This window comes from Oryctolagus cuniculus, chromosome 7 (genome assembly GCF_051225735.1).
Source record: "Oryctolagus cuniculus isolate XC-2025 breed Fujian yellow rabbit chromosome 7, ASM5122573v1, whole genome shotgun sequence".
NCBI lineage: Eukaryota > Metazoa > Chordata > Mammalia > Lagomorpha > Leporidae > Oryctolagus > Oryctolagus cuniculus.
In genome coordinates this window covers 147,661,857-147,689,479 of record NC_142873.1, presented here as the reverse complement: position 1 = coordinate 147,689,479, position 27,623 = coordinate 147,661,857, and the positions used below count along the sequence as shown (strand labels likewise).

The window sequence follows — 27,623 nt, the reverse complement described above, 5'->3', positions numbered from 1 at the left end:
AAATAAATAAATAAATCTTTAAAAAAAGAATTTTCTTTAAAAAAATAGAGCTCTTTATTTAAACAGCATGGAGTCATATGCCAGCAAGCATCAGGTGTCATTTAAATAGAACATACACAGAGAAATGGGGTCAGAGATGCATAGGAATGGGCGGGAACTGCAGAGCTGTCACAGTGCTCCAGCAGTCATCACCTCGCACTTGGGCACCGCCTCCTCTCCTCCTTGACCCTTGTCCTTGGCGGCAGCCCCGGCCTATGCTCCCCAGTGCCCAGCCACGGGGCAGAAAAGGGTTATGTAAACAATAAGTGCTAAGCATGCCCCACAAATCCTGATCCGCACGCCCTTTCCAAATGCTGCCCAGGGTTTCCGTGGACGACCTCACGGCTGGAAGGGAACCGAAATGCACAATAAGTCTCAGGCTACAGCAGAAATCTAACTCTAAGACAAAAAAATCTTAAAAAAAGAGCAGCAAGGTTAAGGAACAGAAACAGCCCAAGGCAACGCAGTGCTGGCGACCTCCAGGGAGTGGGCCAGCTGCGTCCCCGGAAGTCACCGGCTGTGGTCTGGTCTCTCTCTGCAGCTGGCCCTGGGCTGTGGGCTTCCCAGACTGTGAGTGCGTGCAGACTGGGCAACAGTGGAAGCCCCTGCCCCCAAACCAACCCCATGTGTGAGACCACCGTGTAGAAATCGGGGCATGGCGAGGCTTCCTAAGGGAAGGAGCCCTTAGGCCAGCGGCTCCCTGTCACCCCTACAACAGAAACCCAAGGCCTTTTGGGAATGCGGGTGGTCTGAGAACTCCTGGACCTGGCATGGAAGAGCGCACCCTTGTGGCGGCTTCCAGCCAGCGCAGCTCTGAGAGGAAAGTGGCCTTGAGCGTCCCTTCTTCCCAAAGGCGAGCCCCGGGGGGATTTAAACAGGAGCGCCTGAGTCATCTATACCCAGGTGAGTGTAGGTTAACTGAGCACCTATCGCCACCCTGGGTGGGAGCAGCCACCTTTTTCGGGAGGAGATGGGACACAGGGCTTCTGAATGACCACTGTAGTCAGCCGCAGGGCCCGGGGTCCCAGGCCCAGGGGACCTGCCCTGTCGCTGGCCCCCTGCACAGGTCCGGCCTCCCAGAAGATGGATCACCTGGTGCCTGCCCTGGGAGCAGAGCTGCCATTGCTGGAAGACACGGAGGGAGGGAGCAGGGCCCCTGGGTCGGCTTCTGAGAACTCAGTCTGCCAGGGGGAAGGACTCGGGGGGCAGGCTGGAAGTGGGGGCGCTGGGGTGTTCTCGGTTTAAGGGTCACAGGTGGGAGATGCTGGGGGTCTCCTTGGAGCCTGGCTGGGTGGAGATCCTGCCAGCCGCCAAGGAGAGAGCACCAAGGACGTGGCAGGCCCCATGTGGAGGACTCCCTGGCCGCTCACCACAGCTGGGCGGAGCTGCAGGGGAGGCTGAGGTAGAGAAGGAAGGCAAAAGGCCGAGCAGGGATTTGAACCCAGGTCCGCACGGCGTTAAACACTGCAATTCCATGACTCCAAGACGCACTTAAAGTCCACCACCTGTTCCTTCGGACGCTCTCTGCCAGCCGGATTTTCCTTTATCAGGGTCCACGCACAGGACTTGTGGGTCCGGAGGCTGAGAATCAGGGTCGGGGGAGCTTGGTGGAGCTTGGTTGAAAGGCACAGGTCCTGATGCATCAGGTGTGCGGCCGCTGGACCCCGTCCCCAAGTTCTGGACAGCTCCTTGTGGTCAGCCTTGGCATCCAGCAGCCTGGCTTCCCCTCCTTCTGCCACCCCAAGGAACAGCGGGGTGGTCTGACCCCTAACGGACCCCTGACCTTGACCCACCTTTCTCCACCCCTCTTGGACTCAGCCTGCAGTGGGCAGGGCCTTCTCAAAAAGCTGCAAGGACGTGGGCCGCCTCAGCGGGGGACGTAGGCTCCGGGGTCCTGCTGGGGTGCCGAGTGCTTGGAGAACCCAGCGGGGGCGCCGGGTGGGGTGAGAGGCTGGAGGCCGGCTGACCTGGCCATGTAGTGCCCCGGCACCCTGCCCCCGACCTCGGGCCTCTGCAGGGTCTCAGCCCCCGAGCTACCCGGGTCACTGTGCTCACTTTCTGATTCCCTCCTGTCTTCTTCCTCCTCCTCTTCCTCCCCTTCCTCCTCCTCCTCCTCAGGGCTGCTGTCCCAGCAGAAGGTCAGTGTCCGAAGTGAAACTGGGGGCTCCCCAGGGAGCAGACCCAGCCGCGGGGGTGGGGAGCTCCAGGTGGCCCAGGAGCCAGGGTCATCCTGCAGGGGCTCCGCCAGGGAGTCCATGCCCTGGGAGAACGCCCCTGGGGGCGGAGGCCCCGTATGCTCAGACCCCCCTGGCTCTGGGCCCAGGCCCCTCTTGGCCAAACATTCAGAGGAGCCAGCCTTGGCCCAGGGCCAGGAGGCCTCCCCAGCGCTGGCCCAGCTTCTCCCGGAGCAGTCCCAGGCAGAGGAGCCACTGCTGGGGCCCGGAGGCGTGGGGGCCCCCGCTGAGCCTGGCCGGGACCCCTCCGCCTCGGCGGCGTGGCCCGCAGCCGGGGGCTCTCGCCTCAGGAAGGGGGGCGCGCCGAGGTAGGGCTGGAAGCAGGCGCTGTCATCGGAGTCCTCCTCGGAGCTCGCAGGGTCATCCCGGGCCTCCTCGGCTCCAGCTCTGCTCTCCGACCCCGCCTGCGCGCCGCCTGGAGCCCTTCTGGTCAGTTCCTTCCGGGGACAGAGGAGCAGGGTCTCCAGGGACTCCGGCCCGCCGGGCTGCAGGGTTGCCACGGGACATCTGGGGCCAGAAAACACCTGATGTGGGGACAGGAAAGAGGAGCTGACACTTCAGACTGGGTCCAGATTGCTCTGGACAGAGATTCAACACCGTAGTTTCTCTGGAAAGTGATCTGGGAAGCAGGAGGAAGGGAGCAGCCAGCGAGGGGGAGGGGTGGGGGGCGTTAGCAAGTGAGCAGCCGAGAGGACCGCAGGTGCAGAATCCTGCCAGGGACTCAAGGAGCCACGGGCCATGCACCTTGGGACGGCCCCACCCAAGGGGGAGACTCCTGGGGCTGTACTTTTTTTTTTTTTTTTTCTTTTTGAGAAGCAGAGAGAGAGAGAGAGAGAGGGAGATCCCATTTGCTGGTTCTTTTCTCAAATACCTGAAACAGCTGGAGCTGGGCCACACTGAAGCTGGGCCCGTGTGAGTAGCAGGTACCCAGGCACCCACTCACTCCAGCCATCACCGCTGCCTCCCAGGGCCTGCACGAGCTGGAGTCAGGAGCCAGAGCCGGGATGGAGGACACTGGCGTCTTAACCACCAGAGCAAACACCTGTTCCCCTCTCGGGTATTTTCCACCATTGCTAAGGGACACAAGGGCTGGCGGCGATGCTAATTCCCCGATGCCTGCAACCTGCCATGTGCAGTGGCAGAGAGCGAGCCCCAGGTGCAGGTGCTGGTGCCAGAGGCCGAGCAGGCATGCACCAGAGAAGATGGAGCAGGGCACCTCGCCAGGGTCCTGGAGCCAGGAACACCCCCCCTGCCACTCTGCCAGAATTCAAGGATTCTCCGAATCCATGCTCCATGCCCCCCGCCCAGCCCAGGGTCCACGGCCTCACTTCACAAGTCCCACCCACCTGATCTATCCATTGCTTCTTCCCCGCAGGCCCCCAGAACCCAGGGGAGCCAGGCTGCAGCAGACAAGGGACCCTGGGCATGGCACGTCTGTGGTTGAGCCGTGAGCCAAGCAGGAGCCCTCTGAGATTTCCCCTTCCAGCTTCCCTCCCCCGCTCCCCTTCAGGGCGTCTCTCCTGAGTGCCGCCGCTGGGGGCCTCTGAAACTCTCCACGTGGGCTGAGGCACTTCTGCCCCCTGGAGCCAAGGGGTGCACTAGCAATGGTGGGATGTGCACCGGAAGACAGCCTGAGCTTCCAGCTGGACGACCTGGAACTCAGCCCCGACAGCCTCCCTCCGCCCACAGCCCCAGCTGCCTCACCAGAGCCTGCGGTGTCTTTGCCCGTTGAAACCAGGGGCTCCCCATGAGACTCTTCCAGATCACACCTCCCGTGGCAACGACCAGCAGCGGCGGCAGAAGAGACGGCATCACCAGGAAGGCCAGGTTGGCTGCTAAGGGGGGAGAAACGAAAGAACCACAGTGGCTCCCGTGTCCCCACAGGCAGAGAGCCCGCACCCACCTTCCCATGCGGAGCAGCATCTGCGGTGGGCGCCTGGTGCGGCCGGTGCCGCCTCCCCATCACCTGGCCTGCTGCGCCGCCGCTTCCAGCTTCCTGCCGCCGTGCACCCTGGGAGGAGCAGGGATGGCTCAGTGCTCAGGCCCCTGCCAGCCACGCCGGACGGAGTTCCCAGCTCCTGGCTTGGGCCTGGCCCAGCCCAGGCTGGGGTTTTGGGGAGGGAAACAGTAGATGGCACATCTCTCTCTGCCTTTCAAATACATGAATCACTTTTCTTTAAAGGGAACAGTCTTGTTTTTAAAGAAAAAAAAAAAAGAATATGGGGCCAGCACTGTGGTGTAGCAGGTAAAGCTGCTGCCTGCAGCACCAGCATCCCATATGGACACCGGTTCGAGTCCCGGCTGCTCTACTTCCGATCCAGCTCTCTGCTATGGCCTGGGAAAGCAGTAGAAGATGGCCCAAGTCCTTGGGCTCCTGCACCCACGGGGGAGACCCGGAAGAAGCACCTGGCTCCTGGCTTCAGATCAGCACAGCTCCAGCCGTTTTGGCCATTTGGGAAGGGAACCAGAGGATGAAAGACCTCTCTCTCTCTCTGCCTCTCTCCTTCTCTCTCTGTAACTCTTTCAAATAACTAAATAAATCTTAAAAACAAAAAGAATAAATACATCGTACAGATTGTGGAAACCAAGCTTCAGAGAGGTGATGTAAGCTGCCCAAGGACACACAGTGAGCAAGGTGGAGCTGAGTCTCATCTTGGTGAGGCTGTCTCTTAAATATATATATTATAATATAAGCATATATAAATTATATATGCATATGTATTATATGCATATTATACAAACATATATAAATATGTTTGTTTGCTTATTTTTATTTCTTTGAAAGGCAGAGAGAGTGAGTGGGTCACACATGTGTGCACACCCCCCTCCCCGACACGCCTTCCATTCCCTGGTTCACCCCCTCCACGAGACCCCGCAGGCCCCGGGAGGACACGCCCAATGTGACAGGCCCTTTGCACCCACCTGGGGCCTCCAGGAAAAAGCAGCTGGGCTTGGAGAACTTGCTGTATCTGGGGACAATGAAGGTGTGGATGGTCCTGGCGTGGAGGCAGTGCCAGCCGCTTGCCGTGGGCTGAAGAGGCACCCAGACTGCCTGGCCGTATGGAGTGACCGGAAATGGGATCTGTTGGGAGAAAGAACGTTGAGGGGCAGAGCCGCCATGGGGACCTGTTCTGCGGGGCCAGGGCAGGGCGGAGCCCACGGGAGGGTAGGGCGGGCTCCCTACACCTTCTCTTCTGCCCCTGTGTTCAAGACCAAGATCGACAGAGCACTGCCCGGCCCTCCCAGGGCGGGGCAGCCAGGTTCACGAGGAGCCCACCGCATGGCAGGGGTCCCCCAGCCATGGCCGGCTCAGCAGACTGTGCGTGGCCCGTGTGAGCCTTTGGAGGGTGGCCGATCCTGAAGGAGATGTGCCCTGCGCACCAAATACATGGCAGACACCAAAAAGAGGAGGGAAACTGTAAAATAGCTCAGCCGCATTCTATTCATTCCTGGGTCCGATGGTTACACTCTGTTGGAGGAAACAAAGTCCGCTACGAAAGTTAGATGCACCTGTTCCCTTTCACTTTAAGATGTCATGTGTGGGGGCGGGCGTTTGGCAGAGTGGGTAAGCTGCCATTCGGGACGCCTGTACCCCACAACGCCTGCACCCCACACCAGAGGGCCTGGGCGCGAGTCTCCTGCTAATGCGCCCTGGGAGGCAGCAGAGGACGGTTCGGGTACCTGGGTCTCTGTCACCCACTTCACAGTAGACGCCCTGTAGCCCGCTGCACTTGAGCCAGATTTTATTGACGTCCAGGATCTTGGCTTTGGCTCCTGGCTGTTTGTGGGCATTTGGGGGACTGAATCAGTGAATGGGAGTTCTCCTTGTCTTTCTCCATTTCAAACATATAAATACATGAAATTTTTATAATTACAAATGGGATAAAAACTACTTAAAATAAAATCACATAGGGACTGGTGTTGCAGCGTAGCAGGTAAAGCCACTGCCTGCATCGCCGGCATCCCACATGGGCACCGGTTCGAGTCCAGGCTGCTTCTCTTCCGATTCAGCTCTCTGTTAAAGCACCTGGGAAAGCAGTGGAAGTCAGCTCAAGAACTTGAGCCCCTGCCCACCACGTGGGAGACCGGGATAAAGCTCCTGGCTGCTGGCTTCAGCCTGGCTCAGCTCTGGCCATTGTGGCCACTTGGGGAGTGAACCAGTGGATGGAAGACCTCTCTTTGTGTATTTTTCTCCCCCCGCCCTGTAATTCTGACTTTCAAATAGGCAAATGCATCTCTAAAATAAAATAAAATCGCTTATGTGGCCCACGTTATATTATCAACCTGTGCTAGTTCGGAGTATCTGGGAGGTCTTGGAGGCAGGACCCACACCGGATTCCCATCTATGTCCCTAGGATCTGCAGTACGTGGGAGATCAGGGATGTGAATATTGGCCAAGTGGAAGAAAGAAGGAACGAGGTCAGGGGTCAGTGAAACACAACTGTGGCCCTAACTCGCCTGCACTCCTATTTTGTAGTTTGTCAGAGGCCAGCGATGCCCCCCCCCAGTTCATCTGCACATCATCCGCAGCGCCTCTTGTGCTGCACCTGCAGAGCGGAGTCATCGAGACAGATCCTGCAGCCAACGCCACGTGCCCCTTCATAGACAGAGCGGGCCGGCCTCGCCAGTCTGAGGGTGGGTGGGGCTTGGCTTTGCTCCCTCGAGCTGGTCTGTGGTTTACATCACGAAGCTGGTGCCTTGGCAAGTAGATTCCCTGTAGCCCATCACAAGCCTCAACCAGGGTTTACCGAAAAAACAACTAGCTATTGGGTCAAAATCCACAATGCTGTTGCCTTGTGATGTCGGGTTCCACATCAGGCTAGACGAGGCCAGACCCACAGCTGCTGCATCCAAGGATTCAATCAGCCACAGACTGAACACATGCAGAGAAAAACGGCTTCTGCAGCGCTGCCTGTGACCCCAGTACCCCATATGGCCGCTGGTTCAAGTCCCAGCTGCTCCGCTTCTGATCCAGCTCCCTGCTAATGGCCTGGGAAAGCAGCAGAAGATGGCCCACATGGAAGACCTGGATGAAGCTCCTGGCTCCTGGCTTTGGTCTGGCACAGCTTTGGCCATTACAGCTATCTGGGGAGTGAACTGGCAGATGGAAGATCTCTCTCTCTCTTTCTCTCTGTAACTCTGCCTTAAAAATAAATAATATATTTTAAAAAAAGTCTCTGTCTTGAACATGTGCCCATATTTTTCTTGTCGTATTCCCCAACAAAACAATGTCACAGCTGCTTACGTGGCACTGACACGGCGCTGGGTGTCACTAGTGCTCTAGAGGTGATTTAAGGTATGACAAAGGATGAGAAGGAGCTGCGTGGAACCAGTCTCATCGGCGGAGAGCACAGGGCTGGGCCACAGCTCACCTGCACGGCACAGTGAGGAATGGGGGTCTATGGGGAAGCCTTCCTGGAGGAGGTGAGCAGGCTGGGAAGGTGAAGAGCCCTGGGGTTGGGAGGGATTGGGAGCAAGGGTTTCCCACCTTGTTTCTGGTGCCTTCCTTCCAGAACTCCACCTCATACTTCAGGTCCAGCGGGGGCATGCAAGGGGGCAGCTGGTAGGTGGCATTGACACTCAGGATCTCCTCCATGTGGGTAAGCAGCAGCGTGGGCGGGGCCAGCTCCACTGGCAGAAAGGAAACAGGGCCTGTGAGTACCCCTGGAGGTCCCAGGGCTTCACCCCAAGCCGCCACCCCCGCCCTCACCCAGCCCAAAGAGCCCGCCTGGAAAGAGAGGGGCAACGCCAGCCTTGGCCAGGCGCCCATCGTGCGTCCTGTGCCTCCCAGCCGTCTCGGGAAGCCTGCGCCAGGCTGGCAGGGGCGTCCTACTGCCTCCATCAGGGACAGGGAGACAGAGGCTTACAGGGGGCTCGGCTCCCCCTTGGCTCGCCTTCCCTAGTCCCTGCTCTGTCCCATCATGCCCCTCCATCTCTGCTTCCTGGCGCCACTGTGACCGAAGAGCAGGAACAGCAGCCAGCGGCACCATCGGCATCGCTCGGGTTGCTTCCGGAGCCGCGCTGCACCTCGCTCAGGCTGCCAGCAGAGGGCAGCTCCGAGTGGCTGCCGGGCTGACGCCCTTGTTCCCTTGCCGGTTGTTACCCAGAAGCCTCTCCCGGCCGCGGGGGCACCTCACCTCGCCTCGCCCCCACCTTCACACCAGAACCGGCCCCCGGAGTCCTCCTCACGCTGCAAACCTCCCTGCCGTCCCCCCTGCTGCATCGCTGCGGCCTCCGGCTGGGGAGGTGCCCTGCCTTCCTGGGCCCGCAGGATTAGCCTCGGCTCACCCAGACAATTCAGAACCATCTCTCTATTGTATGGTCCATCACCTTAGTTAAAATTCCCTTCCACCATGCAATGCTTTTTATTTATTTATTTATTTATTTGAAAGGCAGAGATATAGGAAGAGGAGAGAGAGAGAGAGAGAGAGAGAGAGAGAGAGAGAGGTCTTCCATCTGCTGGTTCACTCCCCAAATGGCTGCAACAGCTGGGGCTGGGCCAAACAGAAGCCAGGAGCCAGGAGCCTCTTCCAGGTCTCCCATGTGGGTACAGGGGCCCAAGCACTTGGGCCATCTTCCACTGCTTTCCCAGGCCACAGCAGAGAGCTGGATCGGAAGTGGAGCAGCTGGGACTTGAACTGACGCCCATATGGGATGCCAGCGCCGACCCCTGGCCATGCACGGCTAACCTCCAGCATGTCCGCGGGACCCAGGGATCGGGCCAGACATCTGGCGGGTCAGCTGTGCCCCAGGCCCTGCCACTGCCGCCTTCTTTGATCTCAGACTCTCCCGGCAGGGTTTCTGCAGGTAGAGGTGCTCAGGACGTCACAGGACTTGGGGATCCACTCCATCCGAGAGAAGCCAGGCCCACAGCGCTTTTCCGAGTTGATCCATTTTCTGTTTCGAGCACCAGCTGAGACGGCAGAGGCTTCCAGGAGGGCCCCGCTCTGACGGAGGGGCGCCGTGAGTCCACACTTCACCTCTCCCTGGAGCCGTTTGTGGGACAGACGCTCCGATCTGCTTATCCTGAGGCTTCAGATGACGCTAGTCACACACTTGGCTGTTTCCACGTCACACACAATCCTTTAAGAAAAGATTCATTTTGGGGCTGGCGCTGTGGCGTAGTAGGCTAAGTCTCCACCTGCAGTGCCAGCATCCCATATGGGCACTGGTTTCTGTCCTGGCTGTTACTTCTCTGATCCAGCTCTCTGCTTATGGCCTGAGAAAGCAGTGGACGATGGTCCAAGTCGCTGCACCCACCCACATGGGAGACCCAGAGGAAGCTCCTGGCTCCTGGCTTCGGATTGGCCCAGCTCTGGGCGTGCAGCCATTTGGAGAGTGAACCAGTAGATGGGAGACCTCTCTCTCTCCCTCTATCTCTGTAACTCTACCTCTCAAATAAAATTTAAGAAATATTTTTAAAAATTGCTTAAAATACTATTTTTAAAGAGAGATGGGGAGAGACAGAGAAGAGTGATCTTCCATCTCCTGGTTCACTCCCCAAACGGTCTCAATGGCTGGGGCTGGACCAGGCTGAAGCCAGGAGGCTGGAAATCCATCAGGGTCTCCCACATGGGTAGCAGGGACTAAAGAATTTGGGCCTTCTTCCGCTGTTTTCCCAGGCACATTGGCAGGGAACAAGAGGGGAAGTAGAGCAGCTGGGACTTGAACCGGTGCACTATTATGGGATGCCTACAGATATGGATGCCAGGGTCTCAGGTGGCAGGTTCCACTGCGGCACAACACTGGCCCCCTGGCTTACTTCTGGGAGGAATCTTTTCGTTTCAAAGCCTTTTGCCACCTGGAGCAGATGAGAATTAATTTCCCACCAAGCCTTGGTTCTTTCTGAATTCTTCCCTCAATTCCTCTCTCCTCCCATTTTACTCTAGGCAACAAGAAGCAACCGGGCTGTGCCCTCTCTGTTGTATTCAGAAAGGTCCTGGATAAATACCCAAATGCGCCATAAGTTTTGCTCTCCGCGCCTGCAGGGCTTCCTGCCAGTGTGTGACAAGGACCCGTCTCTACTTGGTGAAGCAGCGCCTTCAACGTCTGCATTTCTCCTTACAACGAGGTTGGCATCTTGCAGGAGATTCGGGCTTTCTTCACCACGCCCCGTTCTTCCTGCAGGCCCTCACCAGCGCAATATTTCACATCCACCTTTCGGTTCAAGACCCTCGAGGCTTGTCCAGTGGTCTGAACTCATGCCGGGCAATGACACCAGGCATGGGGCAGGGAGAGGAAGCTGACCCACATGACCAAGTGCCAGCCAAATGCCACTTCTTCCGTGCAGCTCTCTCTGACTGCCAGCCTGTGTTTGGTTCAGGGTAAACATGTGGCTTTTCCATGACATTCAGGACAGATCTGCTAGGCGCTGACTACGTGTCGAGCCCTCGGGAGGGAGCTGAGGAGGACACAGAGGTGACAACTCTCTGGATGCTGACCCACAGGAGCTGGAAGCCCAGGGAGGAAATGAAATGACCGGTTGACCAGAATCCGAGGAAGAAAGAGGCCAGGGGCGTGGGTGAGAAGGGTTGCTCCGACATCCCTGCTGAAACCTTATTTCTAGGAGCAGCCGTGAGGGGTTTGAGTCAGTACCAGGCTCTTCCCCTGCCGGCGTGGACAGCCACCAGACCACCCGTGGAGGAATGGAAGACCTTGGCTTTCCTGGGTCCTGGGTCTTCCGATTCCCATGACGCCGCCAGCCTTCCTGGGTCTCCAGCGTGCAGAGGGCGTTTGGTGGCACTTCTCGGCTTTGCACGGGCCAACGCCCATAGTAAACCTCTGATCCCACCCATAGGTGGCTGTTGGTTCTTTTCTCTGGAGAACTTTGATGGATACACCCGCCTGTCTCCACCTGCGCCTGTCACCTTGCTAGCGACATCTGCTCCAACCTCTGTCCTTCCACTCGTCTACCCTCTCCCTCTCTCTCTCCTTCCATCCGCCCACCCAGCCAGCTGCTTCCCATTCAAATAACCTCTTCTTGCTTCTCTGTCATCCTTCATTCAATCAAAGGGATTCAATCAGCCTCCCCCACCCCGACCCCCTTCAAGCCCTGTGCAGCCCTCCAACCTTGGGCACCTGGGCGCCATGTGGCAGGGCAGGGCTCTGTGTGGACACCGTCTGGGAACTTGTCCTCCCCTTGTCACAACTCTCCCCTCACTGTTGAGTCTGGCCCAGGGTCTGTGCAAGGTCAGAGGGATCCAAGGTCACATCTGATATCCACCAATTACTAGCAATGCACCTTGCAGTTACTCAGCTTTTGTAACTCTTGCTTCATTAAAAAAAAAAAAAAAAAGTGTAAGGGGCCGGCGTCGTGGCTCACTTGGTTAAACAGCCTCAGCTGTTGTGGGCATTTGGGGAGTGAACCAGCAGATGATTCTGTGTTTGTCTCTCTCTCTCTCTCTGTCTTCCAAATAAATTTAAAAAATATTTTTTTGGGGGAAAAGAAAAGCAGGAGCAAGTATTTAAAGTAGTAGCTCACTGAGTGGTTCATGGTCAAGGTGGTTCTTAACAGGAGCTAACGGTCATCGGTCATCGTGAGCAGGTGCAAGCCGAGCGGCAGGTGAGACTGGAACTCCCCCAACTCCTAAACCATGTCAGGCCATCGGCACGGCCCCTCCTCGCCAAGGCTGGGGCCAGGGTCACGCCCATGGCGGGCTGCCCCTACTCTGCTGAAGTGGGAGGCAGGTGGCTAGGACAGCAACATCGCCAGGCGAAGTCTCTGGACGGAGAGCCGCCCGACAGTCCCTTCCCCACAAACCCACCTTCAAAGAGGTAATCCAGGTATTTGGATTCCACCCAGGAGGACTTGGCGCTGGGCGAAGCCACCCGCACTCGCCCCCTGAACTTGTTGTACAGGTCCTGATTCTTGAGGCACATCAGGGAACACACCAGCTCGCGGGTTCCTGCACACTTGTCCACTCTGCGCCACCTGGGGGAGGGAGAGCTGAGGGCGGGGTGCAGAGGCAGGGTCAGTGACGCGGAGAATAGGGAGCACTCGTCCCTCATTCAGCCCGAGAGCCCCCAGGTCCACTGTCCAGCCAGGCAGCTGCTGGCTGAGACAGAACTCAGGTTCTGAATGCCGACAGACGTGGGTGGGGGTCCTGGCTCTGCCCCTCACTAGCTCTGGGACCTTGGCAGGCCTGGAGCCTCAGTCTCCTGATCCAGAAGCCCTCCCTCCCAGGGTTGTCATGGCAGCTGCTACTGCTGGTGCTGGGGACCGTTTTTCAGGTCCCTGCATTCAGATATTTCTGAGCCAGCTGCTACGCACAGGGCGCTGTGCGGCCGTCACGGGAGAAGGCGAGGAAGAGCACTGGGCATCATTCCAGGAGCAGGTGAATCGGCAGTGACTGTAGAAGAGATGAAGGCCTGTGCCTGATGGGCGGGAGATGAGAGACAATGACCTCAACACAAGATGAATGCGGAGGCGGGTGAGCACCCCGATAACACCGGGGAAGATGGGAGGGGCTGCTTCCAACGGAGGGGTTAGACCGTCGGTGTGTGCGTCTGCCAGGAGGGCACAACGCAGCTTTCTGCCCCTGAGCAACTGGACTCTACTGAATGAAAAGCGTCTGCTCCTAAGAAAAGCCTGAGGAAAACAAGAGACTTTGATAGTCACTTCTCAAAGGAAGCTAGATGAATGTCTAATAAGCACATGGACAGACGTTCAATGTTATTATTCACTGGGGAAATGCACATTACAGTCACAAGGAAATATTACTAGACCTGCTCTAGAGTAAGATGCCCTTGTTCCACGTCCGAGAGCCTGGGTTTGACACCAGCTCCAGCCCTAACCCCAGCTTCCTCCTGACGCAGACCCGGGAGGGAGCAATGATGGCTCAAGTGATTGAGGTCCTGCTCCTGGGAACCTGGGTTGAATTCTTAGCCCAGGCTTGAGTGCTACAGACATCTGGGGAGTGAACCAGGAGGTGGGCCCGCTCTCTCTCTGTCTCTCTGTCTCTCAAATAAATAAGAACAAAGCATTAAAAAATAAAAAGAGGCTTAAATAAAGGATGGGCAATGTTAAGTGTTGACAAGAACATGGAATAACTAGAATTCTCTTACATGGTGAGAGTACATGCTAGTTTCTTGCAATGTTACACACTCGGTCATCAAACTTCCAGATTCTACTCCTAGATCTCTACCCAAAGGAAGTGAAAACACATGTCTAGGGTCCAGCGCTGTGGTATGGTGGGCTAAGCCTCCATCTGCGGCTCCGGCATTCCATATGGGCGCCAGTCCTGGCTGCTCCACTTCCGATCCAGCTCTCTGTTATGGCCTGGGAAAGCAGTAGAAGATGGCCCAAGTGCTTGGGCCCCTGCACCCACGTGGGAGACCCAGAAGAAGCTCCTGGCTCCTGGCTTCAGATCAGCTCAGCTCGGGCCATTGTGGCCATCTGGGGAGTGAACCAGCAGATGGAAGACTTCTCTCTGTTTCTCCCTCTCTCTGTAACTCTACCTCTCAAATAAATAAATAAAATCTTTAAAAATAAACAAAACATATGTCCACACACAGACTTGTACATGAAGTTTCATAGCAGCCTATAATTCTGACTATCTCTATTGTGGACTGAACTGTGTTCCCCAGATGTGACTATATTTAAAGAGGTAATCAGGGTTAAATGAGGTCCCAAGGGCAGGGCCCTGGTCCAACAGGAGTGGTGTCCTTAGAAGAGGAGGAGAGGCCGGCGCCGCGGCTCACTAGGCTAATCCTCCGCCTAGCGGCGCCGGCACACCAAGTTCTAGTCCCGGTTGGGCACTGGATTCTGTCCCGGTTGCCCCTCTTCCAGGCCAGCTCTCTGCTGTGGCCAGGGAGTGCAGTGGAGGATGGCTCAAGTCCTTGGGCCCTGCACCCCATGGGAGACCAGGATAAGCACCTGGCTCCTGGCTCCCGCCATCGGATCAGCGCGGTGCGCCGGCCACAGCGCGCCGGCCGCGGCGGCCATTGGAGGGTGAACCAGCGGCAAAGGAAGACCTTTCTCTCTGTCTCTCTCTCTCTTTCACTGTCCACTCTGCCTGTCAAAAAAAAAAAAAAAAAAAAAGAAGAAGAAGAAGAGGAGGAGGCACTGGGAGTGCCAGCACCGAGAAATGGCCATGTGAGGACACGACAGGAAGACGGCCACTGAACCTCAGGAGAAGCTAAGAGACCTTGGCCATGGACTTGGAACCTCCAGACTAGGAGAAAGCAAATCTCCGTTGTTTCAGTCACCCAGTCTGTGGTACTGTCAGGACCACCCTCACAGAGGACCGCACATTGTGGTACCAGAAGCAGGTGCTGACGTAACAAGGACATAAAAACGTGGGGGCGTCTTTGGAACAGGGTAAAGGGTAGAAGAAGCCTGGATGGCCTTAAAGAGACGGTCGGCGGGAACACAGACATTAAGGAAGAGTCCTGTTAGGCCTCAGACGTGAAGGCAGAACAGGTCTTAGTGCTGGAACCTGAGAAAAGCTGACCCTCGCTATAAAGCGGCAAAGAAGTGGGCCGAATTGCGTTCAGTGTTTTGTGGAGAGCAGACGTTAAAAGAGACGAACTTGGATATTTAGCAGAAGAGTTTTCTACGCAAAGTGCTGAAGATGTGGCCTGATTTCTCCTTACTGCTTAAGAGGGAGATGCAGAAGAAGAGACAGGCTGAAGGAATTGCTTAAAAAATCCTCAGCCTGTCCGTACTGCAGCAAACAAGCCAGTTCTGGAGAGAGCCCCAAAGTGGCGGCTGGAAAATCATTTGATAAAGAGATCATGGCGCTCCTGGATCTTATCATCCATCTCAGCAGAAGCCAGAAATCGAGATGGGATTAACTTGGCAGAGACCCTGCCAGCTTGGGCTGAAAGGGGAGGAGCAGGAACGGATCGGACGCAGACCCAAACGGGTCCTGTGGGAGGGTGCAGAGCTGCTGGGCGGTGAACGCGTCTGTCTTAGCCTTCCGGAGAAGGGAAGAACCTGAAGGGCACTCAGGATTCAGCAGGGCTAGCGTTGCTGCCAACCGCCTGGGGGCCAACGGTGTCTTAGTTTCAAAGGTTGGGGCTATCTCCTCCTGGCTGCTGCAGGCCAGGCTGACCCTACACAGGGCCTCAGGGTGGGGTTGCCGCCCTGGTGGGCCTGGGGGGCTGAGCACTGAGCCTTACACCTAATGGATTTGCTTTCCCAGGTTTTCGACTTGCTTGGGACCTGCATTCCCTTCTTTCCTGTCTTCCCTCCGTGCCATGAGGCGTGTCTACCCTACGCCTGTCCCACCATTTTTTTAAGATGTTAATTACTTATCTGCTTTCACAGGTTCAGGTGGAGGAATTTTGCCTCAGGAATTTTATGACTCACACCTGGAGCCACACCCACACCTGCTTTAGATTATGCTTAAGTGAGACTTTGTACTTAGGGCAGATGTTGGCACATTCTTGAGGCTGTCTGCCCAAGTTCATCTTGTACAAGTCCCTGCCTAAACCTACCGTCAGCCATACTTCTACTTAGTAGCAAGTGGTCTGAAAGACCTTGGGGGCCGGCACTGTGGTGTAGTGGGTTAAGCTGCCACCTGCAGTGCCGGCATCTCATAAAGACATGGGTTCAAGTCCTGGTTTGCTCCACTTCCGATCCAGCTCCCTGGGAAAGCAATGGAAGATGGCCCAAGTCCTTGGGCCCCTGCACCTATGTGGGAGACCCGGAAGAAGCTCCTGGCTCCTGGCTTCAGTCTGGCTCCATCCTGGCCATTGTGGTCATCTGGGGAGTGAACCAGTGGATGGAAGATCTTTCTCTCTCGGTGCCTCTCCCTCTCCCTGTCTGTAACTCTGCCTTTCAAATAAATCAATCTAGAAAGAAAGAAAGAAAGAAAGAAAGAAAGAAAGAAAGAAAGAAAATCACCTTGTGTGTTTTGTGTATGAGAAGGACATGGCTTTTGAAGAACTAGAGAGCATACGGCAGCCCTAGCAAACCGACACCCACCCCCGGCTGGAAACAACGCAAATATCGCCAGATGGAAAAAATGGATAAACAAATCGTAGCACACTCACACAAGGAAATACCACTCAGCAACCAAAATCAGTGAGCTACCAATTTATGAGAGGTCTTCAAAAATCCCGTAGAAAATGCCTGTGATGGAAAAGCTGTCCATGGATTTCAACATTTTTTTCCCACCAAAGTAAACTGATACGAACTTGTCACAGCGTGTCTGAACAGGATGTAATCTGAGGCTGTATGCAGGCCAGCACATCAGTCTGAAACTGTCCTTCTCAGAGCAACCCGCATTCTGCTAACATCTAAAGCAAAACTAATCAAATGCACTGAGTATCAAATGTACGGGACGCCTGGGTGGAAGAAGGGTGACATCCTGGGGCCGTGCCCTGAGAAAGCAGCAGGGTTTGATGGGGGACTTGTTTCAAGCAGGGGGAGGCGATGAGGAAGACGAAGCCCACGGCAGCAGGCCGCTCAGATCCATTTACGAGGAGAAAAGTGAATCGAGCTTCTGCCCTACCCGACGAGGACCAACACTCAGCAGCCGAGACCACAGTCGACGTCACGGGCGTCTCAATGGGCTGCAGCACTAAAGTGGGTGCCAGCACGTTGTGCCCGGATCAGGCGCCCGCAAGAGCAGAGCAGAGATTTTTATTATGCAAATGCGATCAAGATCCGGAAGCACCTGTTTGGAGAACTGTCACTGGAGATGAGAACCCTGAAGACAAGGCACAATAGAGCAACGGCTGCCCAGGGGTGGACATGGGCCAGGCAAAGCAGAAGCAGATGTCAAGAGCCAAGGTCATGGCGACAGGTTGCAGAGGGAGGTGGTCAAGTTTATTGACTTTCTGGAGAGCCAAAGAGCAGTCACATCTGCTCATTAGAGGCGCGTTAGAGGAAGCGAGCAAAGACTCCAGCAGAAAAACCGGGCGAGCTTCATTAGAGTCCTCCACCGCCACACGCTCCTGCTCCTTCCTCCCACAACCAAGGGCTATATTTTTTTTAAAAAGAGTTGCAATGGGGGGGTGGGGGTGGGGGTGGGGGTGGGAGCAGTGCTGTGGCATAGCGGGTAAAGCCGCTGCGTGCAGTGTCAGCATTCCATATGCGTGCCATTTTGAGTCCCGGCTGCTCCATTCCTGATCCAGCTCCCTGCTAATGCACCTGGGCCCAAGTGCTCAGGCCCCTGCCACCCATGTGGGAGACCAGGAATAAGATCCTGGGTCCTAGCTTTGGATTGGCCCAGCTCCGACATTGTGGCCATCAGGGGAGTAAACCAGCGAATGAAGACTTCTCTCTCTCTCTCTCTCTCTCTCTGCCTTTCAAATAAATAAATAAATTGTAAAAAAAAAAAAAGAGTTGCAATGGGGCATCATTAGACATCCCCCTTACAGTCCTGATTTGCCCCCATCTGACTTCTTTTGTTTCCTAATCTTGTTTTTTAAAAGATTGATTGATTGATTGATTTTAAAGGCAGAATTACAGAGAAAGAGAAGTCCTCCATCCACTAGTTCACTCCCCAGATGGCTGCAACAACCGGGGCTTGGCCAGGCTGAAGCCAGGAGCCAGGAACCCTCTGGATCTCCCACGTGGGTGCTGCCTTCCCAGGCACGTTAGCAGAGAGCTAGATTGGAAGTGGAGGAGCTGGGATTCGAACCGGATGCCAGCACTGCAGGTGGTAGTTTAACCCATTGTGCCACAGCACCCGCTCCTGTTTCCTAATCTTAAAAAAAACTTTAAAGGGCACCGCTTTGATTCAGTTATCGATGTCAAGATGACCACATTATCGTGGTCAGAGTCCCAGAACCTCCAGTTGTTTAGGGACTGACTAAATGGCTGGTATTATTGCTTAGAAAAGTATCTTGAACTTGATGGAGTTATGTTGAGAAATAAAATGTATATATTTTTAAGCTTTTAATTCCAATTTTCCATGAACTTTTTTGAAGTCCCCTTATTTTAGAAACATTTTGCTGTGATCATGGAGCCAGACATGAAGAGGTGCACGCCGCACAAATCCATTTCCATGAAATTCTGGAACATGCGCTAATCTGCGTCAGCGAGGGAGTCTGTGGTTGCCTAGCTCCGGGTGGGAGGGGGGTGGAACTGATGCAGAGGGCAGGGAGGGCACGTCTAGGCACTGGAGCTGTTTGATTTCTTGATGATGGCGGTGGTGAGATAAGGGTGTACATTTGCCAAAACTCATCACACTGTGCACTTCAAAATGGGAGCATTTATTCTACGTAAGTTGAAACCCAATTATGTTGATTGTAAAAGAAAATGAATCAATTCAACCAGGCCGTGGTAAGAAATGTGCACTCTCAGATACAAATCTATTGGCTAAAAGGGGATTAAGGTTTAAGAGAAAAGTAAATGTCACTGAGGAAGCGAATGTAGATGACATGTTGCTCTCAAACACGAAGTATACGGAATTTTAAACGAGTCAGGAGTGAAATCTATTTTATGTGGAGACAGCATAAATAAATAAATGGGATTTGAGGGGAAAAGACAGATATTGAAGACAGAAAGAGATCCAAATACAGATAATAAAAGAAGAAAATCAAAACAATGGAACAGAAAAAAAAGTCTAAAAACTATAATTTACTAAGTGTCCTGGAATAAAGGTTGGAACTATGCAGTAACAGACTATTGAGTACCTGTAGATGTCGGCTCGGAGGAGTGGCTGTTTTGCCTGGCAGGTAAGGTGCTGGCTAAGACGCCCGTCCTCGCGGGAGAACCTGACGCCTGTACCTGCAGCTGCTTCTGCCCCAGCCTGTTGCTAAGGCGACCTTGGGAGGCAGTGGTGACGACTCAAGGGACTGGCTCCCTGACACCCACGTGGGAGACCTGGATTGAGTTCCCAGCTCCTTGCTTTAGCCTGGCTCAGTTGGCTGTCGCAGGCATTTGGGGGATGAGCCAGCGGATGACAGCTCTCTCCCTCTCTCTTTCTGCCTCTCAAATAAAAACCAAAATAATAATAAAATATCAACCCAGAATAAATGACCAACATCAACACATAGTCTAGTGAATTTACTATAGTTTTAAAGAATTATTTATTTATTTGAAAGGCAGAGGGGAGAGAGAGAGAGAGCTTCCATTCATTTGGTTCACTCCCCAAATGCACACAAGGCTGGGCCAGGCTGAAGCCAGGAGCCTGGAATGCAATCTGGGTCTCCCATGTGGGAGGCAGGGGTTTAAGTACTTGGGCCATCTTTGGCTGCTTTCCCAGGCACAATGGCAGGGAGCTGGATCAGAAGTGAGTAACCAGGACACTAACCAGCTATAATGCCATAACGCCAGCCCCGAATTTACCGTATTTGAAAGCAAAAGAGACAAACCCCTGGGCAAAGAGAGCAAGTAACCTAGAAGACGTCACCATGTTTACTTGGAGAGAAAGAAAATGAGTAATGAGTGATTATGAGTCATTTTCATTGTATCATTTTCTGTGTCCTTGAGAACAGGGCACAAACGGGAAAAAACACGGGCATTTAGCCTGTCTTGCCTATCTGAAGAGTATCACTGGTTAGCAAATACTCTTTATAGAATAACTCCAACTAATGAAAGAGTCAAAATATAATGAGAATACTTCCACTTCGTGGCAGACACTTGGCTCAGGGGTTAGTTGCTGCTTGGGAGACCCACGCCTGATACCCTGTGCCTGGTTAGAGTCGTAACTACTCCTATTCCTATCCAGCTTCCTGCTAATGCACACCCTGGGAGGTAGCAGATGATGGCACAAGTGCTTGAATCTGCCTCCCACATGGGAGGCCCAGACTGCATTCCAGGCTCCAGGCTTCAGCCTGGCCCGGACTTGTGTGCATCTAGGGAGGAAACTAGTGCATGGAAGATACCTCTCTCTCTCTCCAATTTTAAAATAAAATGAAAACACTCAAAAAATCCTAGCTCAGGGTGGGCGCTGTGGTGCAGTGGGTTAAAGCCCTGGCCTGAAGTGCCGGCATCCCACGTGGGCGCCAGTTGGAGTCCCGGCTGCTTCTCTTCCAATCCAGCTCTCTGTTGTGGCCTGGGAAAGCAGTGGAAGATGGCCCAAGTCCTTGGGCCCCTGCATCTACATGGGAGACCCGGAAGTGGCTCCTGGCTTCGGATCAGCGCAGCTCCGGCTGTTGCGGCCAATTGGGGAGTGAACCAGAGGATGGAAGACCTCTGTCTCTACCTCTCTCTGTAACCCTGGCATTCAAATAAATAAAATAAATCTTTAAAAAAAATCCAAGCTAAAAGAATAAACAAAACAAAACAGAGGAAGAATGGCACCATTTTGCAGTCCTCACAGTGTCTGTAACACGGGAGACCAGTATCAAAAGGTCCAGAGGACGGGGGCTCCGCCCCTACGCCTGCCCCACTGCTCCGGCCCTGTGACTCAGCCAACTACGAGCGCTCTTCACGAAGTTCACCCAAAGTGTGTGTTGGGAAAAAACTATGCATGGATTCCACAAGATTTCACACCCAGACAAAACTTCCCTTTTCATTCTGTTTCCCACACGGGTTTTGTGTCCCCGGGGACATCTCGTGTACGCGGCAGACACGCGGTGGTGGCACCGTCTGCCACCTGTCACCGCTCGGCTTTTGAGAGCCCCCTGCGGCTGGCCCTCGCCGGAGCCGGCCCTGTCGCTCAGAGCTGCAGCTGCTGAGGCTGGGGCTCTCTGGGGCCAGGCAGGCTTGGGTTCCCCTTCCGGCGCCATCACAGCCCCCTGGGACCCCTCCCGTCCCCTCTAACACGGGAGAGACAGTGCCTACCCTTGCTCTTGGGAAGAGGAAGTGGGACACTCACAGGCGGCCCCCAGCCTGCGGCCTGGCCCTGGGTGGGGCCCGAGGACGTGGCTGTTCCTCCCCTTCCTGCTCCCCTGCCTCCCCAGGTGCCCCTGAGTCCCGACAGCTGCCTTCCATCACGTCAGTCTCCCACTGAAGACCTTCAGACAACCCCACCGAGCCTGAAGGTGGTGCGTCTGCGCCCGTCTCAGCCTCCCCTGCGCTGGTCGTGGCTGTCTGGGCTTCCATGTTGAAGATGTTGCTCTGTGGGGACAGCGTGAGCACCTGGCCATGCCTGAGTCCCTAACTCCCCAGGGGACGGCGACGGTCCCCTGGCCACACTTGTATCCTCACCAATCAGCGGCAACAGCCAGAGTGCGCAAGAATGCGGTCCCCTGGCCCTCCCAGCTCCACCCAGCCCCGCTGCCGTGCCCAGCAAGCCTGTCACCGCAGTTTCCTGCCCAACAGCATTCTTGCCTCCAGACTTTTATCAGCAGCCCCTCTCCAAATACCTGCCCGTGCCATCAGCCACGGACCCAGAGAACTGTCGTGTGCGGACCACGCTGAAGGCAGCCAGCCCAGAGGGTCCCCACCCAGCGCCCGGGCTCCCCTTTGCCAGCCCCAAGCTCCCCTCTACCTCTGGTAGGCCACAAAGTAGGTCACGTCCTGGGGGTTGCCAGGGCCTGGGAGCCACGTCAGGTACACGCTGAAGTTCTGCGAGAGCAGCGACACGTTCTGGGGAGGGGCCAGAGCGGGCCTCCCTGTGGGGCAGAGAAAGGACATGGAGCTTGGAGTTCCTGCATGGTGCGCCTGGGGCCCCTCTGCTACGGAGCAGTGACAGGCGGCCAGGTGCTGGCTGAGTCTGAGGACCCGAGGGCCACAGAGCAGCTGGGCCGCAGCTCCTGCCCCTCCCCAGGCCTCAGCTCCCAGCTGAGCCACCAGAGGAAGCGCCCACCCACCTGGCACCGGAGGGTTGCAGCAGAATGCCTGGAGGGTCCCCCAGAGCCTGCCTGCCCGCAGTGGCCCGGGAACTATTTGTGCAACGAATGAACACTTCTTAGCATGCTTTGCCTTCCCCCAAAGGCTTCCTGACTGGCCTCCCTGTCCCAGCCGTGCGTTGCTGCCCGGGCACTGGGAGTGGAGCCCCTGGGGCGGGCACTTGGCTCAGCGGTTAACACGCCTCTGCATCCCAGATCGGAACATCTGGGTTTGGGTCCCGGCTCTGCTCCTGATCTCAGCGTCCAGCTAACGTGCACCCCGGAAGGCAGCAGGAGACGGCCCGAGTGGTTGGGTCTCCGCCGCCCACATAGAGTTCCTGGCTCCTGGCTCTGCCCTGGGCCACGCTCGGCTGTGGCAGGCATTTGAGGAATGAGGCAGCAGATTGAGGATCTGGTCTGTCTGTCTGTCTGCCTTCCAAATAGAACGCAAGCAGTAGAGCACTAGTGGGTGGCTGCAGATCCTGGCCGGCCTGGGAGCGCCTCTCCTGGCCGGGCTCCCACTTAAATGCACCACTCAGGCATTTCTCTGCTGACTGAAAGTGACCCTCCACCCCCTACCCCGTCCTGTCTGCTGTCAGCCGCCATGCGCAGGCTCTCTCGCTTGACGCTTCCTCCAGCCTCATGTGACCCTGAGACAGGGACTGCTCTCTCGACCCACGGCCCCCCACCTCACCCGGCACCTGTAAGTTCTGAATCTCTGACCTGATGGCCTATCCTGGTGGGTATTGAAGGTATGCCTTCCACTTTAAGAACCAGGGGCTTTCGCTGGGATGTCAGGGAGAAGCCCCTGGGCCAGGCGAGAGCCCCAAGGGCATCTGCCAGGAAACCAAGTTTCCCGTGTGAGAAGCCCCGGGTCACAGGCTGGACAGGCAGGTATGAGGCCATCCACCAGCTTCACAGGTGTCCCGTGAAGGGCACATGGAAAAGTCCACATGCAGCTTCCTTCCCTTTCCTGCTGGCGTGGGACTGCCCACGCTCCACGACTAGAACCCCTGTTTAGCCAGGAGCTCCCCAAACACCTTGTTCCGCAGTCCCTGGTCCATGCAGCAGCCAGGCTAACACAAGAGTCGGACCATGCCTCTCTTCTGTTCAACCCCCTCCAGACGCTGTGCCCTGAGCTCCGAGGCCCCGCCCAGTCGGACCTGCTCCTCTTCCCCTGCTCCCTCCTCTCCAGCGACACCAGCCTTCCGGAAGCACCCGGGGCCTTTGCACATGTGTTCCCTCTGCCTTCAGAGTTCTCCCCCGGGTACAGACCTGGCTCTGTCACTGTCCTCTGACGCCTTCACTGACCATGAGCCCCTACTTCCCCTCCCTGGCCCCTCCTCCCACTGCTCTCCTTTTCCCAAAAATGCACAGGCTCACTCCACCCCCCGATTCCACGCGCTTCCATTGCCCTCAGAATAAAGTCCACGCTCCTTATCGATGTCTGTGAGGCCTTGGCCAGTGCGGCCTGGCCAGGTCATTGGGCTGACCCCTTCCTGATGGCTTCCCCGGGGGCTCACCAGGCTCCAGCCAATCCCCCAGGAAGTGGTGGTGGTGAGGAGGGGGAGGAGGATGATGGCAGTAGCCGTGAGCCGGTGTTCTCTCATTTAGTCCTCACCAAACCCCCTGGAGACAGGGACTTATTAAGATCATCCCACTGGGGCTGGCGCTGAGGCTTAGTGGGTAAAGCCGCCGCCTGCAGTGCCAGCATCCCATATGGGTGCTGGTTCGAGTCCCAGCTGCTCCACTTCCACTCCAGCTCTCTGCTATGGCCTGGGAAAGCAGTGGAAGATGACCCAAGTCCTTGGGCCCCTGCACTCATGTGGGAGACCTGGAAGAAGCTCCTGGGTTCTGGCTTCCGACTGGTGCAGCTCCAGCCATTGCAGCCAATTGGGGAGTAAACCAGCGGATGCAAGACCTCTCTCTCCACCTCTCCTCTCTGTGTAACTCTGACTTTCAAGTAAAATAAATAAATCTTAAAAAAAAAAAAAGACCATCCCACTACAGATGGGGAAACTGAGTCCCTCTCCGCTTAAAAGTCCCAGGCTCAGCATTCAAATCCAGGCCAAGTCAGGCCCTTGGGCCCACTTCCTCCCCTAGGTTCACATGGGTCTGTCCAGCTATGTTCTTTCATCTGTTCACCGTTGCATGCCAGGGCTGTCAAAAAGGCGCAGGGCTCCTCCTTCCCTGCCCTAAGGGAGCTCCGACAAGTCCCTGCACTCATGTGGGAGACCTGGAAGAAGCTCCCGGGCAGGCCGCGGGGAAATCCACCCAAGTTACAGGACGGCCATGGGGAGGGAGGGCCAAGTGCCCCTGAGAGCCCACAGAGTGGCTCCTCAGCCTGGGCTGCCAACTCTTGACCTTTGACACGCAGAGGTGGGGACTGGGGGCCTTCCACGCCTTCCCGTGTCCTCTGGCTGGAGCCACCTCTCGGGATGCTCCCAGCTCCTGCACTGCCTGGCAGGTAACAGGCAGGCCAGGCCGTGTGCAGGCTGCTTGTAAGGGACCCCGTGGGCGGGGCAGGGGCCTGGTTCGAGCTTGGCCACCTGGGAAATCGGGCGGCTAGAGAGCTGAGCCTCCAAGGGCGCCGGACACTGGTTTGGCACTTTTTACACAAACCTCCTGCAGGCTGCAGCACAGCCGCCCTGTGGAGTGGGCTGGAAGGAGGCACTCAAGCAAGTGTCAAATGCATTGCCCGGGCTACACAGCCAGTGAGTGTGGGATTTGCACTCCACCCTACACCATCCAGCCAAGGTTTGTGTTTCATCCGTGATAAAACCGCTGGGTCAAAGTTCGGCCAGACCCGGCCGGGAAGTCTGTTGGGTCTGACAGTGAAACAGAGGGACTGGGGATCCCTCCCCCCAGGCGCAGGCCCACTGTCTCTCAGCAGGTGTAGAAGCACTGCTGTGGAGGTGACAGGGGCGGCCTGGCAGGTGACAGCCCTGCAGCCGCTGCCCACCGCAGATCCATGCCCACTTCACCCCTCGCTCACTCCAGCCCCAGGACGCTCTGCTCTGTGCGTCTCACCTCTGCTGTCTTCTTGGGCAAGCCCCCGCCCCTTTTAAAAATATTTATTTACTTGAAAGACAGAGTTAAAGAGAGGTAGAGGCAGAGACAGAGAGAGGTCTTCCATCCACTGGTTCACTCCCCAAATGGCCTCAATGGCCGGAGCTGGGCTGATCCGAAACCAGGGGCCAGGAGCTTCTTCTGGGTCTCCCATATGGGTGCAGGGACCCAAGCACTTGGGCCATCTTCTACTGCTTCCCCAGGCTATTAGCAGAGAGCTGGATGGGAAGTGGAGCAGCTGGGTCTCAAACCGGAGTCCATATGGGGTGCCGGCACCCCAGGTGGTGGCTTTACCCGCTACGCCACAGCACCAGCCCGAGGCAAGTCCCTTAACACTGCTCTGAGCCTCAGTTTCCCCATCTCAAAAGGAAGAGTCACGGGGCCTGCGCGGTGGTGCAGTGGGTTAATCCTCTGCCTGCAGTGCCAGCATCCCACAGGGGCACTGGTGAGAGTCCCGGCTGCTCCACTTCCGATCCAGCTCTCTGCTGTGGCCTGGGAAAGCAGTGGAGGATGGGTCCCTGCACTCGTGTGGGAGACCTGGAAGAAGCTCCTGGCTCCTGACTTTGGATGGCCCAGCTCCAGCTGTTGTGGCTATTTGGGGAGTGAACCAGTGGATGGAAGACCTCTCTCTCTCTCTCTCTCTCTCTCTCTCTGCCTCTACTGTCTGTAAGTTTACCTTTCAAGTGAAAAAAAAAAAAAAAAAAGGAAGAGTCCCATCGGCCTCAGCAGTCAGGCAGGTTTGGAAGCGAAAGCAGCACGCCCACACAAAGGAGCTGCTCGGCTAATGCTGGTTTTCAGAAGGCACCGGTCTTTAAATTGCGAGTTTAAGATCGGGAGGCTGTTGGGGAGGGTGATCTGCGGACCTTCTCCTGTGTGGACGGGCTGGAGTCATGGGAAGCTGAGGTTCAAGGCTTGGCTCCTATCCCCAGATACAGGGGTATTTCCAAAAGTTTGTGGAAAATGGACTTAAAATACAAGTTTATTCTAGTCCAAATTTATTTTCAACCATGCATATAAGGGGTCTTGGCAAAGTTCATAGAAGATACATACGGGGCCATCATTGTGACGCAGCTGGTATCCCATATGGGCACTGCTTCGAGTCCTGGCTGCTAAGCTTCCAATCCAGCTTCCTCCAATGTACCAGGTAAAGTGGTGGGCGATGGTCCTAGTGCCTGAGCCCCTGCACCCATGTGGGAGACCCAGATGGAAGTTCCAGGCTCCTGGCTTTGGTTTGGCGGGGCCCTGGCTGTTGGGGCCATTTGGGGAGTGAACCAGCAGATGGAAGACTTCCCTCCCTTCCTCCCTCCCTCTCTCTCTCTTTCTCTCTCTGTGTTTGTCTCCCTCTCTCATTATAACTCTGCCTTTCAAATAAATAAGTAAACTTTAAAAATACATATTATGAAAAAGCTATGCGAATGTAGGCTTCAAAAAAATTTTTTTTGCACCAAAATGAACCTACCTGTCACTTCCCATGGACTTTTGGGAGTGCCCACGGATGCTGTATCCTGCCACCCTGTTCATCAGGGAGGGTTCAGCAAACTGGCCTCAGGTAAGGCCAGAGCCCCCTGCCCCGCTACGGAAGGCCCTCTGGGGAACCCGAAGGGACATGGGCCCGGGGGCAGGGCGCGTCCCGGTCGCTGTCCCGGAAACCGGTGCCCCTGCGAGGAAGGCGGCTCAGCCTGGGCTTCAAGGCCCCGACTCTTCCCGCCCCCGTGGCGGGAGCTGGAAACCTGAATTCGTTTCCCCCTGGACAGAGATTCCTAGGACCGCGCTGTGTTCAGTCCTAGGGGGCGGCAGGGCCGACGGGCACCCGCGCCGGGCTCCGGTGGCGGTGGGCAAGCTGCGGCCCCGGCCCCCTCCCCGGCTCCGCGGCCCCGCGCCCTTACCTGGAGCGGTCTGCAGCAGGCACAGCAGCAGGGAGGCCCACCGGCAGGCTCCTGCCATGTCCGCCCGCCCGGGCACGGCCGCCCGCCGGCCCGGGGCCCCGACTCCTCCCTCCCGGCTCGCGGGCCGGCAGGTGACGCGGGCGGCAGCCAATGGGAGGCGGAGTCGCCCGGGAATTACCTGGGGCCTCCCCAGGGACCTCCCCGCCGCCGCCGCAGCCACCGGGAGGGCGCCCGGGCTCGGGCTTTGGTTTCGTCTCGTGGAACGGAGAGAAACTATCATTAATAACCACAGATGTCTCTGGCTAACGCCCCAGCAGCTCGCATGTCTTTATCTTGACTCATTTCTGGTTTTTTTTTAAGCTAATCAATTAATTATTTATTTACTTTGTAAGGCAGAGAGTCAGAAAGAGAGCACTCATCCACTGGTTCTCTCCAATGCCAGCCACAGCAAGGACCCCGCCAGCTGAGGCCAGGAGCCTGGAACTCGGGTCTCTGAGGTGGGTGCCAGCGACCCTGGTGCTGGAGCCATCCCCTGCTGCCTCCCCCGTGCGCACTGGCAGGAAGCTGGAGCAGAGCTGGGACCAACTCCACGCCAATATGGGGTGGGTGTCCAAGTGGAATCTTAACCTGGGCACCAATCGCATGCCTCTCCTTTCTGCTTTAAAGCCCGAAAACTTCCAAAGCACTGATGTCTTTCAAAGTCATTTTTCAGTTCCGTTCC

The 27,623-nt window shown here is 56.1% G+C and overlaps 1 protein-coding gene across 5 annotated transcripts; it reads right to left on the bottom strand.

Annotated features, from left to right (window-relative positions):
* Positions 1-30: 30 nt before the first annotated feature.
* On the bottom strand, positions 31-27,084 carry IFNLR1 (interferon lambda receptor 1). Of its 5 annotated transcripts, XM_089301355.1 has the most exons (8): positions 26,903-26,973; positions 26,067-26,146; positions 21,608-21,731; positions 12,038-12,219; positions 7,762-7,904; positions 5,196-5,355; positions 3,978-4,108; positions 31-2,797 (listed from the first exon to the last, which is right to left on the bottom strand). In XM_089301355.1, exons 4-8 carry the CDS (start codon positions 12,150-12,152, stop codon positions 1,907-1,909), a joined length of 1,440 nt encoding a protein of 479 aa, XP_089157481.1. In that variant the 5' UTR covers positions 12,153-12,219; positions 21,608-21,731; positions 26,067-26,146; positions 26,903-26,973; the 3' UTR covers positions 31-1,906. The 5 variants fall into 5 exon arrangements, with proteins under 5 accessions (XP_089157481.1, XP_089157480.1, XP_002716066.4 ...); XM_089301354.1 differs by lacking the exon at positions 26,067-26,146 and having other exon boundaries at positions 3,978-4,105; positions 26,903-27,084; XM_002716020.5 differs by lacking the exon at positions 26,067-26,146 and having other exon boundaries at positions 26,903-27,072.
* Positions 27,085-27,623: the final 539 nt, after the last annotated feature.

Coding starts and splice junctions, on each gene's coding strand:
- IFNLR1 (XM_002716020.5), bottom strand. CDS start 26,960: ATGGCAGGAGCCTGCCGGTGGGCCTCCCTGCTGCTGTGCCTGCTGCAG. Junction 21,732..26,902: donor CCTGCTGCAGACCGCTCCAG/GTAAGGGCGCGG, acceptor TCTGCCCCACAG/GGAGGCCCGCTCTGGCCCCT. Junction 7,905..12,037: donor CCTGGATTACCTCTTTGAAG/GTGGGTTTGTGG, acceptor CCTTTCTGCCAG/TGGAGCTGGCCCCGCCCACG.